The sequence below is a fragment of the Heptranchias perlo genome, chromosome 4, assembly GCF_035084215.1.
Source record: "Heptranchias perlo isolate sHepPer1 chromosome 4, sHepPer1.hap1, whole genome shotgun sequence".
NCBI classification, from domain to species: domain Eukaryota; kingdom Metazoa; phylum Chordata; class Chondrichthyes; order Hexanchiformes; family Hexanchidae; genus Heptranchias; species Heptranchias perlo.
This window is the reverse complement of record NC_090328.1, coordinates 120481274-120498500: the sequence shown is the minus strand read 5'-3', so window position 1 is coordinate 120498500 and position 17227 is coordinate 120481274. Positions and strand designations below refer to the sequence as shown.

General features: G+C 43.0%; 1 protein-coding gene across 3 annotated transcripts in view; it reads right to left on the bottom strand.

Annotated features, from left to right (window-relative positions):
- LOC137321257 (uncharacterized protein KIAA1958) overlaps positions 1-13215 on the bottom strand; it is an 83335-nt gene extending 70120 nt beyond the window's left edge. The window contains exon 1 of one of the 3 annotated variants that reach the window (XM_067983598.1): positions 13151-13215. Coding sequence is in view for 1 of the 3 variants with exons in the window: in XM_067983593.1 (XP_067839694.1) it covers positions 13135-13145 (11 nt within the window). In the remaining 2 variants the exon portion in view is untranslated. Of the gene's footprint in view, positions 1-12786; positions 12872-13134 lie in introns of those variants that run through there. The other 2 variants (XM_067983593.1, XM_067983596.1) reach the window with 2 other exon arrangements.
- Positions 13216-17227: the final 4012 nt, after the last annotated feature.

Genomic DNA, 17227 nt, shown 5'->3' with positions numbered 1-17227 from the left:
CACTGACTGGCTGCTGGATGAGTCAGCAATGTTTATTAGCATAAAATTAATTACAGTTTACTATTTTTTTAATACATCATTGCCAAAACTAGTGTGAAGTTTGGATATAATCCCAAATCAAAAAGGTCAAGGTTGGAAATGTTTACACAGCACTTGATAAGTTTGTAAGACCTTGAAGTGAACTGTTTATAGAAGTTACCTCTCTCCATAGTTTCACCAATTGCTGCATTAGAGTTGCTGTATATGTAGGAAATATTACAGTACTAGAGGGAATATGTTACAGTAAAAATGAAAACATCTGACTTTTAGAAGCAAAATACTGCAGATGCTGGAAATCTGAAATAAAAACAGAAAATGCTGGAAATACTCAGCAAGGCAGGCAGCTTCTGTACAGAAAGAAGCAGAGTTAACGTTTCAGGCCGATGACCCTTCGTCAGAACTGCAGAACTTCGCCAGTTCCAGCATTTTCTATTTTTATTTCTGACTTTTAGACACTTTGGATCCCACTTTCCAGCAAGAGCAATGTAATCATATCTGCTTTTTTAATAATTTTCACTGCAAATGACAACTCAGTGAAGTGAATTCCATGTTACATTCACAAAATAAACATTCCATGTGCTTGATCTTGTGATTGCAAAGCTGTGTTGTAACAAACAGGATTTTCTCTCCAGCTCCTTCCCCCAATCAATTTAGACCACAATGTAACCAAATAGTTACAACAGAACATTCTGAACAGCTTAGATTTCCTATTAACAAATTCAGCAAACAAAACTAAATATAGGTTTGGGCAAAATGCACTTTGGCTAGCATTAATCTATGTAAAGTTTTAAATTACATTCAAAGCACCAGCAGAAATGTATCAGGCCAGGAAATAGGTTAAGTTCCATTTTAGTGTGTAACTTGAAATGCATTGCTGAAACGCTTTGTGTATGAGGTCACATGAGATTTTGTACTGCCAATTTTAATTTCAAAAATACCTTATCTACTAGGATCTCACAGATAACCAAAGTCTTTCTGTTCCTACTAGGAAAAGATTTTTTTTTTGCAGAACAGCTGTAAAAATATCCCAAGAAGCCATCTGCTCTGCTTGCTTCAGTGTTTATTGTCATCAAATCTCCTAAACTGTTTCAGTTAAATCTACATGTGGTCAGCTGTGGCTCAGTGGTAGCATTCTCGTCTCTGAGTCAGAAGGTTATGGATTCAAATCCCACTCCAGAGACTTGAACACAAAATCTAGACTGATACTCCCAGTGCAGTATTGACGAGGTGCTGCACTATCGGAGGAGCTGTCTTTCAGATGAGGTGTTAAACCGAGGCCCCGTCTGCCCTCTTGGGTGGACGTAAAAGATCGACAAAGGGCAGGGAAGTTCTCTCCGGTGTCCTGACCAATATTTATCCCTCAACCAACATCACTAAAAACAGATTATCTGGTAATTTATCAAATTGGGACCTCACTGTGCTTAAATTGGCTGCCATGTTTCCGACATTACAACAGTGACGACACTTCAAAAGTACTTTATTAGCAGTAAAGCGCTTTGAGACGTCCTGAGGTCGTGTAAGGCACTGGAGAAATGCAAGTTCTATCAATCTACATGGCCTATACGGTCTCCCGATTAGCTCTCAAGAGTGTTGCAACCACAAACCTCTCAGATCGCTCACGAAGTGCTCGTTGGAGCCCAATTTTTTTTTCAACATTTCAAAAAAATTTAACCAATACTGCTGACTTTGATTCACAAAATAGAATGCATGAAATGTCAAGAAGGTTTATGCTGTAAATAAAAATATTTATTTTTCCTCCAGGAATTCATTCATACCTTTTTGATTGAAAAAATTGTTTTGTGGCTTGGTGCTACATTAACAAAAGTGATCATTATCAGGACTGAAGGCGAGGAGTTTCGGAAGTGTATTCTACTCGATCGCCAAATAACCTAAGTGTTGCCAACACTCTCACTACTGAGTCAGAAGATTGTGTGGCTCAAGTCCCACGACTGGACTTGAGCACATAATCTAGGCTGACACTCTACTAAGGGAGTGCTGCGTTGCCCAACGTGCCACCCGTCAGATGCTATGTTAAAGATCCTACAGCACTATTCGAAGGGCAGGGAGCTCTCCCACTCTCCAGGTCTACAATCTTCTCTCAACTGCCAAAGAGCATATCAAATGGTCAATCATCTCATTTCTGTTTGTGGGATCTTGCTGGGCAAAGTGTTTGCCGTGACTGCCTACATAACAGTCACTGCACTCAAGTATCTATGGGATGTTTGAGAAATGTGATAAGAAGCAATATAAGGAGGAGGGAATTTAAGAAAAAATGAATTTGCATCCTCAGGATTCCCCAAAGTCCTTCATAGCCAATTAATTACTTTTTTTTGAAGCGTTGTCACTGTTGTAATGTCGACAAATGCAAAAGCCAATTTGTGCAAACCAAGGCCCCCAACCCCCAAAATATCAGTGAGATAAATGATCAGTTAATATGTTGATGGTGATTGTTGAGGGACACATTTTGGCCATTACTCCAACCTTTCACTGAACAGTGCCAGAGGATCTTTTTAGTCCACCTTAACATGCAGATGGGGCCTTGATTTAACATCTCATCTGAAAGACGGCACCTGAGATGATGCAGCACTCCCTCACTACTGCACGGTCGCGGCAGCCTAAGACTGGAGTTGGACTTGAACCTGGAACCTTTAACTCAGAGGTGAGAGTACAATCACTGAGCCAAGCTGACACTTATTTACAACTTCTTGAGGTTAGAAATGAAGACCATTACATTTTAATTCAATTTACAAGTCACTTCAAGAAATACATACACACATCGATGTCGGGACTGCATGAGTTGGTGGCACAGCACACTAAGCTCCAATGTGACGTGCCACGAGTGGCAAGTTTTATGCCCGTGATTTCCCATATGTAGAGTTACCAATCTCAGCTGTAGTATTACAGGAAGGGAAATTTTATAGAAGCTGAATGGAGAGATGCTCTGGATTGGTCTCACACACACTTGGGTGATCACTTACAGAGTTGCATAGGTTACCCACCCACCCTCTTGCCCATGGAAGTTTCCATTACAACAGTAGCTACACTTCAAAAGTACTTCAATGGCTGTAAAACACTTTGGGATGTCCCGAGGTCATGAAAGGGACTATATAAATGCAAGTCTTTCCTTCTTTCTTTAGGAGGGATAGCATGATAGAGAAGGGAATAAAAAAAACATGGAAAAGAAACACACCAGAGACAGTATAACAGCAAAGTACGTTGCAGTTCTAAACCAGTAACACTACGGATTGCGTGAACTATCAGTCCGTTACACTGATCTCAGCAGCGACCTTGGGAGGTGCTCAGTGGAGGCCAGGCACTTCTCTCGAAGTGGGAAAAGAGTCAATTGAGACATGCTCTCTGGAGGCAATTCAGAACAACAGACAAAAGCAGGCCCTGGCATGGACAATGAAGATATATAATGATGTGGAGATGCCGGTGATGGACTGGGGTTGACAATTGTAAACAATTTTACAACACCAAGTTATAGTCCAGCAATTTTATTTTAAATTCACAAGCTTTCGGAGGCTACCTCCTTCCTCAGGTTTTCCACATCGTTCACCTGAGGAAGGAGGTAGCCTCCGAAAGCTTGTGAATTTAAAATAAAATTGCTGGACTATAACTTGGTGTTGTAAAATTGTTTACAGAAGATATATAATGGAAGTCCTATCCTCAAATAATATAATAAATACAGGGAGTATATTACAAGACAGAAACTCACTCACATATTTTATTAGACGGCATGTTTCAGTTGGTTAGGTAGTGGAGTTTCTTGAACATGACAAGAAATGATTGTGCAAACGAGTGTCAGATACATTTTCGGTCTCACAAATGTGCTAAAAAGTCACACTCCTTCCACACTTAATTCCTTTCACAACACACATGGGCTTTGAAAAACATAAAACACACAAAAAAAAACCCTACCATTTCCACAACTTCTGCCATCAAAATATAACTCCATTTTAAAATTATGTATGTGTGCCATAAGCAGCACACTCCTGGACCAGCATCTTGATGAGATGAGTATCTTTACTCATGTGTCAAACCATAAGTCACTGGCGTATTAGTCAGTTGTGAGATATCCGATCACTGGCCGTGATAATTCACAGAAACTTCTGGTCATCTCATTACACTGCTGGCCACTGCATGTCCTGAGCTTAGACAACAATCAACCACAAAATAATCTGAATTTATAAATAAGACAACATGTTATCTACTTTTCATATCTACAACAGTTCAGTACTTGTTCAAACAAAACTAATTACCCTGTGGTTCTACAAAGTTTGATTTTTTTTGTCAAGGAAGGGGAAGGAAAGAAAGAAAAAAATCACTATGCTTTTCATGAAAAAGCATCTTTAATACAGGGGCTCTGGAAGAGGGGAAAAAAGTTTCCTAAGAAATCAGAAGTGCTTAATAGTCAGTCGATTCTCAAAAATGTTACATTCACTAAATTATTTTCTTTTGGCAATACAATGTTAGCTTTGGGCCATTGCTTTAAAGTGTAACCTTATCTTGTTATACCCATTATCTAATTTGTAGAACAGCACTTGTACGAATTAGAGGAGTAGGCTGGGTTGCTATATATAGCAGACTTTAAGAGAGAAATTCATTGCAATGAAAGTAGATTTGTTCTCACATATAAATCTGACTCTTATTTACAGAAACACTTTGATATCCATGTACCCAAAGTGAAAAATTCAGATTTAAACAACATTCTGATGAAAATAAATACATTTTGAAATCAACTACTCACTGAAATACTTGAGGCAAAATAAACCCCACTTATGAAGCTGTCCAGTGTAACCAGTTCTTAACATCTCGGCTTGCAACATTCCCAAATTGAGGCCAATTTGAGTAACCCAAAACAGAACATAACGCTCACCTCAACTCCAAGTATCCCATACAGGTCAAGTAAAGGGTGTTCTTTTGAAATTGGATCTCAAGGAACTTCTCATGGTAATGGGGAGGGCTAAAGAGGCTAAAGTACGCAGGGGAGACACTGTGCATTGAAGTTGCCCTGTTCTGTCCTGAAGAAACTTGATACACCTACTTGACAAGAGGAAAAATGTCCCCACTCTTCCCCACCCCCAAACAAAAAAAAAGCCTAAGCACTAGACCAAACTGGAAAAGTAAAAAAAAAGGTTGCATAGCGACACCAATACCCACTGAGCTGAAATGTGGCTTCCAATGTCCAAGCTTAGTGCACATCAAACGAAATTAAATCTGCCTGAACTGCATTTGCTGGCAAGATCTTTGTTACTAAAGTCTACAGTACAATCCACAGCTTTGTTTTGTGCACAGGTGCTCAGTTGGAAGGTACTAACCTTAAATTGGATGTCTCCTGAGCCTGCCATCAAAAATGCCTACAATTTCAACGATTTAAAAATGAAGTACCAATCGTAAAAATGGCAGCTGAATATCGCTGCATTATTCTTTCCTGTTTCCCTCTTCCCCAGTACTGTGCTCATTTTTGACGTTTTAAATTAGGAATGTAATGAGACCAGATGCCATACGTCAGGTGTCTCAGAACTGGCAGGTGGCAGTGGTATTGGGTATCAGCAGTTGAAACTGCAAAGATACCAGATACAATTTAAACTACTCAGTAATATACTGTCTGCAGGGTATGGTCATATCATTCCTTGGTTCAGGTTACTGCACACTCAAGCATCATATCCCTTAACTCAGCTCCCTTGTGACACTCAGCTCAGACCAGACCTAGGCAGAAAGCAAGCACATAGTGATTTATAAACGTGTTAATGGGATGTTACAATAGACAAAAAGGGAGGCACATGATTTAATTAGCACTTCATGATTCGGAGAGAATTTTTGAAGTTTAAAGTGGCACCTGGGATATTCAAAACTGTGAGGGTATAATTAGCCATTTTATCTCACTGAACATAGCACTTGTAGGTCGACAGAAATGTAGCATTCGATTTAATTTCTTTTAAAACAGGGAATGACAAATATTTCCCTGCCTCTTCCTATTCAACCCCCAACCCAATACTGTGAAGTTTCAAATTAGTTCAATTCCATTTAAGATAGTCTCGCCTGCTTCCAATGTAAGCACATTCCTTAAACTCCAACAAAAAGATATTCTGCTGCCTGGATTTACAAGCAGCATCACTCTTAGAAGCCTCACTCAGTAGAATAAAACCCAAACCTTATCCAACCATTTCTGCTCCACAGACTGCGTTAGGTCGTACAGATTTAATTGACTTACATCTACCATAGCAGTTAATAAAGCCAGTTATTCTATACAAGGATAATAAATGGCTGGCAGCGCGTTACAAGGCAGTAATTCAGCCGAGCGATTTAGACAAAGTCATAAACCGTGAAAGTACAGTTTTCGGTTTATGATCATCCAAACAACTGCATGATCAAATTACTGCCTTAAACTCACTGCCAGACATTTGTTATACATTAAAAAAAATTAGATAACAGTCACTTTGTAGCTCTTTTGTTGTTCTTTGGAGAATGCTTTGAGAGCTGTTAGATGTTGGTGAAAGGTTTATAAAGATGATAGCACTGTGGGGCTGGAATGTGTGTGCGCATCACTTGATGGATCCTACAGTAATGAGTTATTTTTCAGTGGTGGCTCACTGGAAGACAAGTTGTAAAGTATGTATTGAAGTCTAGAGGACTGATGACTTTTGATTGCAGGTGTATCTGCTTTCGTCTGAAGTAAGTGGTACTGGTTAACCTACATTATCACTGCCACAAGTCAGGATTTTCAGTCTGGGAAGTAAGGGACATTCCAACGTGCTAAAATCAATGTCCTGTTGTCACTGTAGAATAACAAAATTCTTCCCTGGAATCTGGAAAACGTTACCTCTCCATTAGGTTGTAGGCCACCTTTGTGAATTGCTTACTTTGCCGAACTACAAATCAGGCTCGATAATTCAACCCTTCTAAAACTTTGAAAATAAGGCTTCAGTACAGTTGGTAAGAAGGAAACACTGAAGACTGAATTAGTCATAGCCTACACCTTTCCCATACAGATAGTGACTTTCAACAATTGATGGCATATATTACATCTGGTTTATTAATTGTATCCTTGCTTCAACATTAAGACACTAATGTTTGGAATTACCTTGGTGGAACAGTGGGTAAATGCCTCATGGAGGTGTGTATTGAGCCATATAGATCAAGAAAGACCCAGGTTTGAATCCTTGTTTACACTTAATTAGCTGTCATAAGGGCAACAGTAAGGAGTTAAATCATTTGCCCCACTGCCGCTGAGCTAGGAGTAGGAATGAGGGCCACAGGGCCTCACCCCTCCCGATCTCTGTAACCTCCTCCAGCCCTACAACCCTCTGAGATCTTTGCGCTCCTTCAATTCTGGCCTCTTGCACATCCCCAATTTTAATCGCTCCACCATTGGTGGCCGTGCCTTCAGCCATCTAGGCCCTAAGCTCTGGAATTCCCTCCCTAAACCTCTCCTTTATCCTTTAAGACAATCCTTGAAAACTACCTCTTTGACCAAGTATTTGTCCTAATATCTCCTTATGTGGCTCGGTGTCAAATTTTGTTTGATAACGCTCCTGTGAAGCACCTTGGGATGTTTTACTACGTTGAAGGCGCTATATAAATGCAAGTTGTCGTAAACAATAAATATTCAAACTTAAATAACTTAAAAACTATTTCCACTGCCTGAGCTGTACTTTTAGTACTTGTATGACACTGGCCATCGCTCTTGATTTTAGGAATGCAGCTCTCCACACAACAAACAAACTCACACTCAGCTCCGCTTTCGGGTCTTCTGACTGTTGCTAATGTTTTTGACATCCTTGTTTCCATCAATGGAAGCTTAAAAGAAATCCAACATGGTCTGCGGAACCGTAAACATGAAACTTTTAATGTTTCAAAACTTTTGCTTCTGCACCGAATGCAACTGTCAATGTACTAGAAAGAATGTTGAATATATACGAGTTTAGATGAACTATATCGCCGTTATACTGCATCTTGAAGTTGTGCAAGATGAAAACACTACACATCAGCACAAGACAGCATTGGTAACATAAGAGGGGACGAACAGGTCGGTGATCAAATGAGCAAACTCGTTTTAATTAATTGATTAGCAAATCGTGTATTTTAAAAGAGCTTTTCCAACTGCAAAATGCAATGCTCGATTTGCCAAGCATGATTTGCCAAGATATGTTGCGTGTTGTCAACTAACATGGTCCAAGAGTTGCAGATAAATTATACCGTAACCAGCCTAGGTATCAACTACAAAACAGCCAGCAAACTCACAGCATATCAGATACAAGATCACATCCTGCATGGGTCAATGGTCATAAAGCAGACTGGACTGACATACTATTTTTCTTCCTTGTTATGATTGAAGCATGCATTTTAAAAAAATGCATTTTTTTTACATGCCCACAGAATAAGTCACCTGGGAACTGTTACAATGGCTATGATCATAATGAGGGGGGTTGGATGACATCATTAAACAATGGCAGTATAGATCAAGTGATTTATAACTGTCACTTGAACTCTCCAATGAGAGCACCCTTGTACTCAATATTCTCTCTCACCCCCATCCCCCCCAGTACACAGAAGCAGATATCAAGGTGAAAATTGACAGCCAGGACACAGCTGCCTTCATGGATCAACAAGTTTATCAAATGGAGTAGTTGAGCTATAACAACCAGTTACGGTCCCAGGTTCAATCCCACATTTGTGCTGTTAGCTTATCTCACTTGGAGTTGCAGTGGATGTACACAAACCACAGATCCAGAGAGGGAGACCTCAACCGGATTTCCATCTCTGGTCGTTCTCCAGCAAGAAGTGGCCATATAGAGAGAGCAGGATTGGGCTTAGCTGTGATGCCATCCTCTCCCCACAATCAAATAATCCACTGACACTTCATGTAGTGGCCATTTGGATGAAGCACCACTTCTCAATGGAACTGTAATCCTAGCAAGAAAGTAACAACTTTAAGATATGAGGGAAGGGTGGGAAAACTGGTGAGAAGATGACACCATCACTGCAGCATTATCATGGCAAATTGACTACGTGATAATCAGGAAATGCATCAAAACATGCTGAACAATGCATGTACTCCATGTTTTTGAGATTATATGCATAAATATAAACATGGAGTACATGCAATGTTCATTTACAATACACAAATGTAAGATTAATACATGCCTACACTGCATGCAGCGCAACACATCCTTCGTTGCAGTGACAAAACAAATCGTGAGCACTACTTGTTGAAGGCACAAGCATCTGATAAATTTAGCTATGCTGTGCTACATATTATCCTTGGCACTGACAAATGAAGTACTGGTTGGAAGATTCAGACATATTCATAAGCATGTTTTCTAGATTGAGGAGCAAATTTTTTTAAACTCCAATTTCACACTTTGTACAAGCACCTGATCAAAGTTTAATATCAAGTATTCCTGAGTATAAAACGCCCATGATTCAATCACTCACCGTCACCTGCAAGCCGTTTATTGCTATAGTTTTAAAATTTGCTAACTTCCAAAAGTCCCAGGTTCCTTCCGGAGCTCCTGTTCCTGAACTATCCAAATCCCAAGTATATCTTCCAACAACTCTCACAAGTAACAGTATAATAAAGGCCACGTAAAGAACAAGAACACATTGCCATTAATAACTATGGCACTGAATGGCAATGGTGCCACGTTGAGGGGGGCTAAATGACACTTTTAGAGTCCACTGAAATCATAAAAGCATATCAACAAGTTTCATGTGTCGCCAGTCTTGGCTACAAAAATAGAAGCTAGTAATATTACTGGACTATGACATTAAATATAAAAATTAATTTTTACATGGTTCCAGGAGGGGTGCATGAAAGCCCTTGATACACTTAAGTTTACGTTGTACAACCTACCCAAATACTTGCTTTTGTGCAGAGTGCACATTCTGCATAGTCACTGTTAAAATTTAAAAATGTAGTTGAGTGACAGCACAAGACTAAACACACTTGTATAAAAGCCAATGCCACTGGAGGTTTGGCCATCAACCAGTACCTGCCAATATAAAATTGAAGATTATGTTGTTTGTCTTTTCTACTTAGCATTCTGGTGCGACAAATGCCCTTGCATCAAAGTGTGGCATACATCAAACAACATTCCTGTTATTGCTAGAAATCAACAGGTAAAGTTTAACTGGAGCTATATACTCTGCAGATATCCGTGGGAGAGGAAAAGAGAGCAAGCATGTTAAAAGTTTCATGGCTTGCTACACAGAAAATGATGAGAACTCCATTTTTGAAAAAAATAATTACAAGATAAAGACATCCTTTCAATTTCCCATGTTTGGCACACAATTAAAGAAACAATTTCAAGTGCGACTTGATGTGATCAACATTCCGACTTCCTCACTCATTTTTCAGGGAATGACTTGATGTGATCAACATTCCGACTTCCTCACTCATTTTTCAGGGAATGAAGACCTTTTATTCTTACCAATGAAATTAATAAATATATATTTCATCTCCAAAAGAGTAACAATGCCATCAGTTTGCATTTCTACTCCCTACCCCATACCAATTTCATGTTGAACATAAGATACACTAGTGGTCAACAGCCCATAGTATTTAAAGTATGCAGATTAATTAGTCAAAAGTTGCAGCCATAATTCATTTAGACAGTGTCCATTTCCCACACCACAAACTATTTTAATGGAGGAAAGCGAAAACTGCTTATGTAAATAGTTACTTTGTTAATTCAAACATCAGCCAGATTTGAAAAATGCAAATGAAGGAGCTCTGCATGGTCCCTCTTGAAGCATTCCGTCCTGCCATACGTGTGCGTGCAACTGCGATCTGGGTTCACACAGTTTGTATGTATATATATATATATATATATGTGTGAGACAGAGTGCGATCGGGTGGTAATCACTTGTGTGTGTGTGAGAAAGAAAGAGAGCATTGCGTATATTGTGCACGTATGGTGTGTGAGAGAAAGGTCAAGTCACATTTAGTGTGCGATCTGGTTACACAGTGTGACAGATACAATGTGGTCTGATCACACACCTGTAGACTGTGATCCCATTGAGAAGATACACAGATCTGATTAAGTTCTACAGTGTGATACAGACACAGAGAGATCCAGTTGTGTATACACACATGCCCAGTGTGATCCCATTGCATACGGTGCAATCTGGTTATATACACACACACACACACACACACACACAGTGGCCCGGTCCCCGTGTGTACACACACACTCACTCTGGCCCGGTCCCCGTGTGTACACACACACACTCACTCTGGCCCGGTCCCCGTGTGTACACACACTCACTCACTCTGGCCCGGTCCCCGTGTGTACGTACACACACTCACTCACTCTGGCCCGGTCCCCGTGTGTACACACACACACTCACTCACTCTGGCCCGGTCCCCGTGTGTACACACACACACTCACTCACTCTGGCCCGGTCCCCGTGTGTACACACACACACTCACTCACTCTGGCCCGGTCCCCGTGTGTACACACACACACTCACTCACTCTGGCCCGGTCCCCGTGTGTACACACACACACACACACTCACTCTGGCCCGGTCCCCGTGTGTACACACACACACACACACTCACTCTGGCCCGGTCCCCGTGTGTACACACACACACACACTCACTCTGGCCCGGTCCCCGTGTGTACACACACTCACTCTGGCCCGGTCCCCGTGTGTACACACACTCACTCTGGCCCGGTCCCCGTGTGTACACACACTCACTCTGGCCCGGTCCCCGTGTGTACACACACTCACTCTGGCCCGGTCCCCGTGTGTACACACACTCACTCTGGCCCGGTCCCCGTGTGTACACACACTCACTCTGGCCCGGTCCCCGTGTGTACACACACTCACTCTGGCCCGGTCCCCGTGTGTACACACACTCACTCTGACCCATTCCCCGTGTACACACACTCACTCTGGCCCGTTCCCCGTGTACACACACTCACTCTGACCCATTCCCCGTGTACACACTCTCACTCTGGCCCATTCCCCGTGTACACACACTCACTCTGGCCCGTTCCCCGTGTACACACACTCACTCTGACCCATTCCCCGTGTACACACACTCACTCTGGCCCGTTCCCCGTGTACACACACTCACTCTGACCCATTCCCCGTGTACACACACTCACTCTGACCCATTCCCCGTGTACACACACTCACTCTGACCCATTCCCCGTGTACACACACTCACTCTGACCCGTTCCCCGTGTACACACACTCACTCTGACCCGTTCCCCGTGTACACACACTCACTCTGGCCCGTTCCCCGTGTACACACACTCACTCTGACCCATTCCCCGTGTACACACACTCACTCTGGCCCGTTCCCCGTGTACACACACTCACTCTGACCCATTCCCCGTGTACACACACTCACTCTGACCCATTCCCCGTGTACACACACTCACTCTGGCCCGTTCCCCTCTCATTGTCTCGGCGCGGCGCCGCTGTGATGTCGGGCGGACGGCACTGCGCAGACTCGGACCCACTCACTCTCCTCCTCCCAATGACACTTAAAACAAAACAAGAGGCACAAAGAAAACAACAGAAAAAAAAACCCGTTGAACCCGCGGCGGCGGCGGCGGCCTCCTCCTCCTCACCCCGGGAAGGATGCGGGGGGCGAGAGCCGCCAGCAGCAGCAGCAGCAGCCCAGTCCCGGCGTGAGGCGGCCAACCGTCACCGAGCCGCCCCGGAGGGACGACAAACAACCGGAGGCACCAACGGCGGCGGCCCGGCCGCCCAACTCCGCACCCACCTGCGCCTCCATAGGAACAGCCCCCGCCGCCCCGCGATCGATCGATCGACCACACTCTCTCTCTCTCTCTCTCGCCCACACCGTGTGGGCTTCGCCGGTGTAATCCCCTAGCGGAGCCGCGAGGCCCGGCTTCTCGCTCCTCGGTCACTCGCCGCCCGTCGCTGCGTTTTATTTTCTACGAGGGACGAGGACGGAACGGAAGACGGAGCCGATCGGATCGCACGGAGCGTTCGTATCGACACCGGAAATGAGCTCCCGCCAGAGACCAAGAGGGGGGGGGGGGAGGAAGTGCGGCAAACAAATAGCTCCCCCCCCCGACCCGACACCAACCCCAGCACATACACACACCGCCACTTCATCCTACCGCGTCCGTCTCTCCTCCGCACCTGCGCTCTCCCGTCTTTTCTCGTTCAACCACCAGCCTCCCGCGTCGTGCGCCTGCGCGGCCTGCTCCACCTGCGCTCGCGCTGGAACCCGGAGCGCTCGCGCGCGCGCGCGTCCCCGTGCTGGCGGAGATTGTCAGCAGGCGAACCGGGCGATTGCTGCGACGCCTTTGCAATTTTTAGGATCGACCGATTGATCGCAATGATACGACTGCAAATGTTAACAGTTGCAAATAGGAACCTTGCAACGATTGTAATTTGTTTCTTTTTAGAAAAAAAAAGAATGAAACTATCATTGGGAAAGTTCGCCCTCTTCCGGGGAGAGCGACTTACCGCGGGGAGATGCGGTTTCTCGGTGCAATTTTTCCTGCACATTAAAAGACGGCGAGATGCAGTATATCGTTTGCTTCCCATGGCGGGGGCTGAAGATTTTCCATTTGCCTAAGTTGCTGCTTGAGCAGAACCTTTCTCACCCTCCCCTTATTTTTAATCCCACGAATTTTGTAATTTATCATGCAGAGAATACAATAACAATGATATTAATATTAATATCATTCATGTGTGTATATATATACATATATATAAAGCTATGGCTTTATTTTAAGACAGTCAAGTTATCACCGTTTAAATAATCTATAGATCGTTGTTTTGAAAAGGAATTTTAAATTTAATTCGTATGGTTTCTATTTGATTTTTCATGTAATAATAAAAGTTGAAAAGTGCAGTCAAACCTTGCTATAAACCTATTCACAAACTTGATGTGGATCTTCAGTGAAAGGAACCTACTTGGTCTGGCCTGAAGTTAGTCCCACAGTATGTGGTTGACTCTGAAGTGGTTTAGTAAGCCACTCAGTTGTAGCTACTATTAGCAGAATACATAGCATCACCAGGACATACCATTCAGTGGGAGAGCCCTGAAGTCATTGAAGTACATGCTTCTGCTCTTCCTCACCCAAAAATTATTCTTGAAAGCTGAGTGCATCAAATGAAAGGATGCAACACTAAGATACCACCAGAAGAGGAGGAAATAAGCTGGCCATCAGAGCAGGTTGGTTGGTCTCCTGGTACCTGTTATTTATTATACACATTGTTTCATCAGCTGAGTGTCGACTCGTCGTGTGTGAGAAGAGCTGAGCTACAACTGGGAGCAATACACTGCCACAGAGTTAAAAATCTGCACATTGGCACCCCAGGTTGAACCTGCTAGTTTGTTGATCAGATTGTTTCCAATCTTTATTTTCAGCCAGGTTTTGATAAGCTGTCCTTTGATAGTCCAGTGTAACACCGAGCTACACAGGTTTTGGTTTGTGGTCCAGCCTGTGTCCATTCAGGAAAATGTGAAACTGTTCGTTGGCCTTTGCATGGTTTCGATGGAAGCAGCCGGAACCTATCACCTGGTTAAAGTCTCCATCTTACTGCAATAGTGGGCTATCTCTCGGGACTTCTTCTAGGAGACTGAAATCCTGGTCCTGTACTGTCAGACCGTCAGATGTCGTCTGCGTAAATAAAACACCTGACAGTGGGGAGGGGAAGGTCATTTGTGAAGCGATTGAAAAGTGTCAGTGCTGGAACGGAGTTCCAAGGTAGACTGTTATTTTGGGACCTCAAGGAGCTGTTTTTCTTGCCGAGTGAAACTTGGAACCGGCGGCCACTTAGCTGCGGTTCCACAGTCATGGCATCCCGTTGTGGTAGGACTGACAGCAGTTTGTACAGTTGGCCTGTATGCCAGATCGGGTCATATGCAGCAGTAAGATCTAGGAATACTGCAGCTGTCTTCTGCCTGGTCTGGAAGCCACTCTCAATGTAAGTGGTGAGTGCCAGAACTTGATCACAGGTGCTGTATTTGCTCTGAAACCTGTCTCAGCCTGAACCAGTCTGTTCGCAACCATGGCATCCCATTTGACCCTGGGCTAAGCTTACGACCCCATATCCTCTCCATTGCAAAGATCACCGGTCTCTACCCCTGCCACAGCCCATCTGTTGCTGAAACCCTCATTTATGCTTTCAACTATTCCAATGCTCTCCTGGCCGGCCTCCCATCTTCCACCCTCGATAAACTTGAGCTCATCCAAAACTCTGCTGCCCGTATCCTAACACGCACCAAGTCCCGTTCACCCATCACCCCCTGTGCTTGCTGATCAACATTGGCTCCCTGTCTGGGAACATCTTGATTTTAAAAATTCTCATCCTTGTGTTCAAATCCCTCCATGGCCTCACCCCTCCCTATCTCTGTAACCTCCTCCAGCCCTACAACCCTCCGAGAACTCTGTGTTCCTCCAACTCTAGCCTCTTTTGCATTTACGATTTACTTTGCCCCACCATTGATGGATGTGCCTTCAGCTGCCTAGGCCCTAAGCTCTGGAATTCCCTCCCCAAACCTCTCTCCTCCTTTAAGACTTGGTTTAAAACCTACCTCTTTGACCAAACTTTTGGTCATCTGTCCCAATATCCCTTTATGTGGCTCGGTGTAACATTTCATCTGATAACGCTCCTATGAAGCGCCTTGGGATGTTTTGCTACATTAAAGATGCTATATAAATGCAAGTTTTCATTGTTGCCTGATCTACACTCAGGGTACCCTCAATGGTGGGGGCAATTCTTTGAAGTAATTTGTACACAGAGCTCAGATTGGCTTATTCAGTCACTGCAAACAAGCGGCCTTGTTTATAAGTTAAGCCACTGCATTTAAATTACACAAGTATGAAATAAATGTTGCCCTGAACCTTAGCTTTCAGGTACTAGACACTCACTTCTGAAACCTTGGTCAACAGTTCATGTTCTAACCCAGAACTGCAACCAATATTTCTATCACTTTTGTGTACATACTGGTAAACATCACTTTGTGTTCCAGCTTTTAATAATTGCTCACACATAGCTTGAAAGGATTTCATGTTCTTTCTTGGGTAATTGATGGATTATTTCCTTTGCTGTCACTCCTTTTCTTTGTTTTGATTCATCCTTTATTCATCAAAATATTATAGAGTATTCTTTTGACAAGATCAGTACCATGCAAGAAAAGTACAGCTCCTATGAGTCAAACAGCGATACTGATATCAGACATAGAAGTCCATGGCCTGACAGTCCTTCTAGCTGAATGAAGGGCTTACCGGCCAGTAGCAGGAGCAGAGTAATTAATCTAAAAAATGAACATTAAAAGGACCTTTTGTTCCAACTTTTAAAATTGCACAGAAATGGGTGTCCTGCAATTTAAAACAATGCAAAATGTAGTTTTCAAAATCTTTTCCCCAGTATAGCTGGAAATGGAAATGGTCTCAACAGCTCTATAATTTCACTTCCTAACAGCAAAATAACTCCTGGGTAATACAACGGTCAATCACATGACTGCATTACCCTCAACAACCGTGCTCTTCAACCAATCCAATTTCAGCTGTACTTCAACGGTCATGAGCACAGTTTTCATTTTGTTGAAACAATAAAATGTACATTTTAAAATAGTTGATAAGACAGCCAGTAAAAGGCTGGAATTTAACCCCAGGGTTCAGGTAATGCCCATAAACCACCTGGATCCATGTCACACTTTTTGACTTCCTCAAACTTCCCCAATTAAATTGCAGCTTTATTACTCATTCTTAACCATCAGGTATTCTATATTTAACCACACAGAAAAGAAGAGTTGGGAGGAGTCTGGAAATGTTTTTGTCCAGTGTATCAATCTACAAATCAAGATTAAGGCAACACCACTGGTTGTTTACTTAAAGCTAGTAAGATGCCTATATAAAGGCAGCCTGAAAGTACCACAGTCAGCATAGTAGTTTCCAACATGCTGTTATAAATCAGCTTATCCATCCTTTGGTATGTAATGTGTCTTTCTTCAATATTTTCCTCTTATTCTCTCCATTAAGACTTCTCACTTGCACCTCCTCAATTAGTCTCATTTAGGCAGAAGGACATTCTATGAGCTTTCACTGGGCAAATACCAAGGCCATACCTTAGTCTAGTCCAGCACAGCGGGACAAGCAGTAACATTTCCCTCCCCCATTAACACCAGAACCTCCCTCCACTCACGTTTTTTTCTTTGATTCTCATCCTCATCGAGG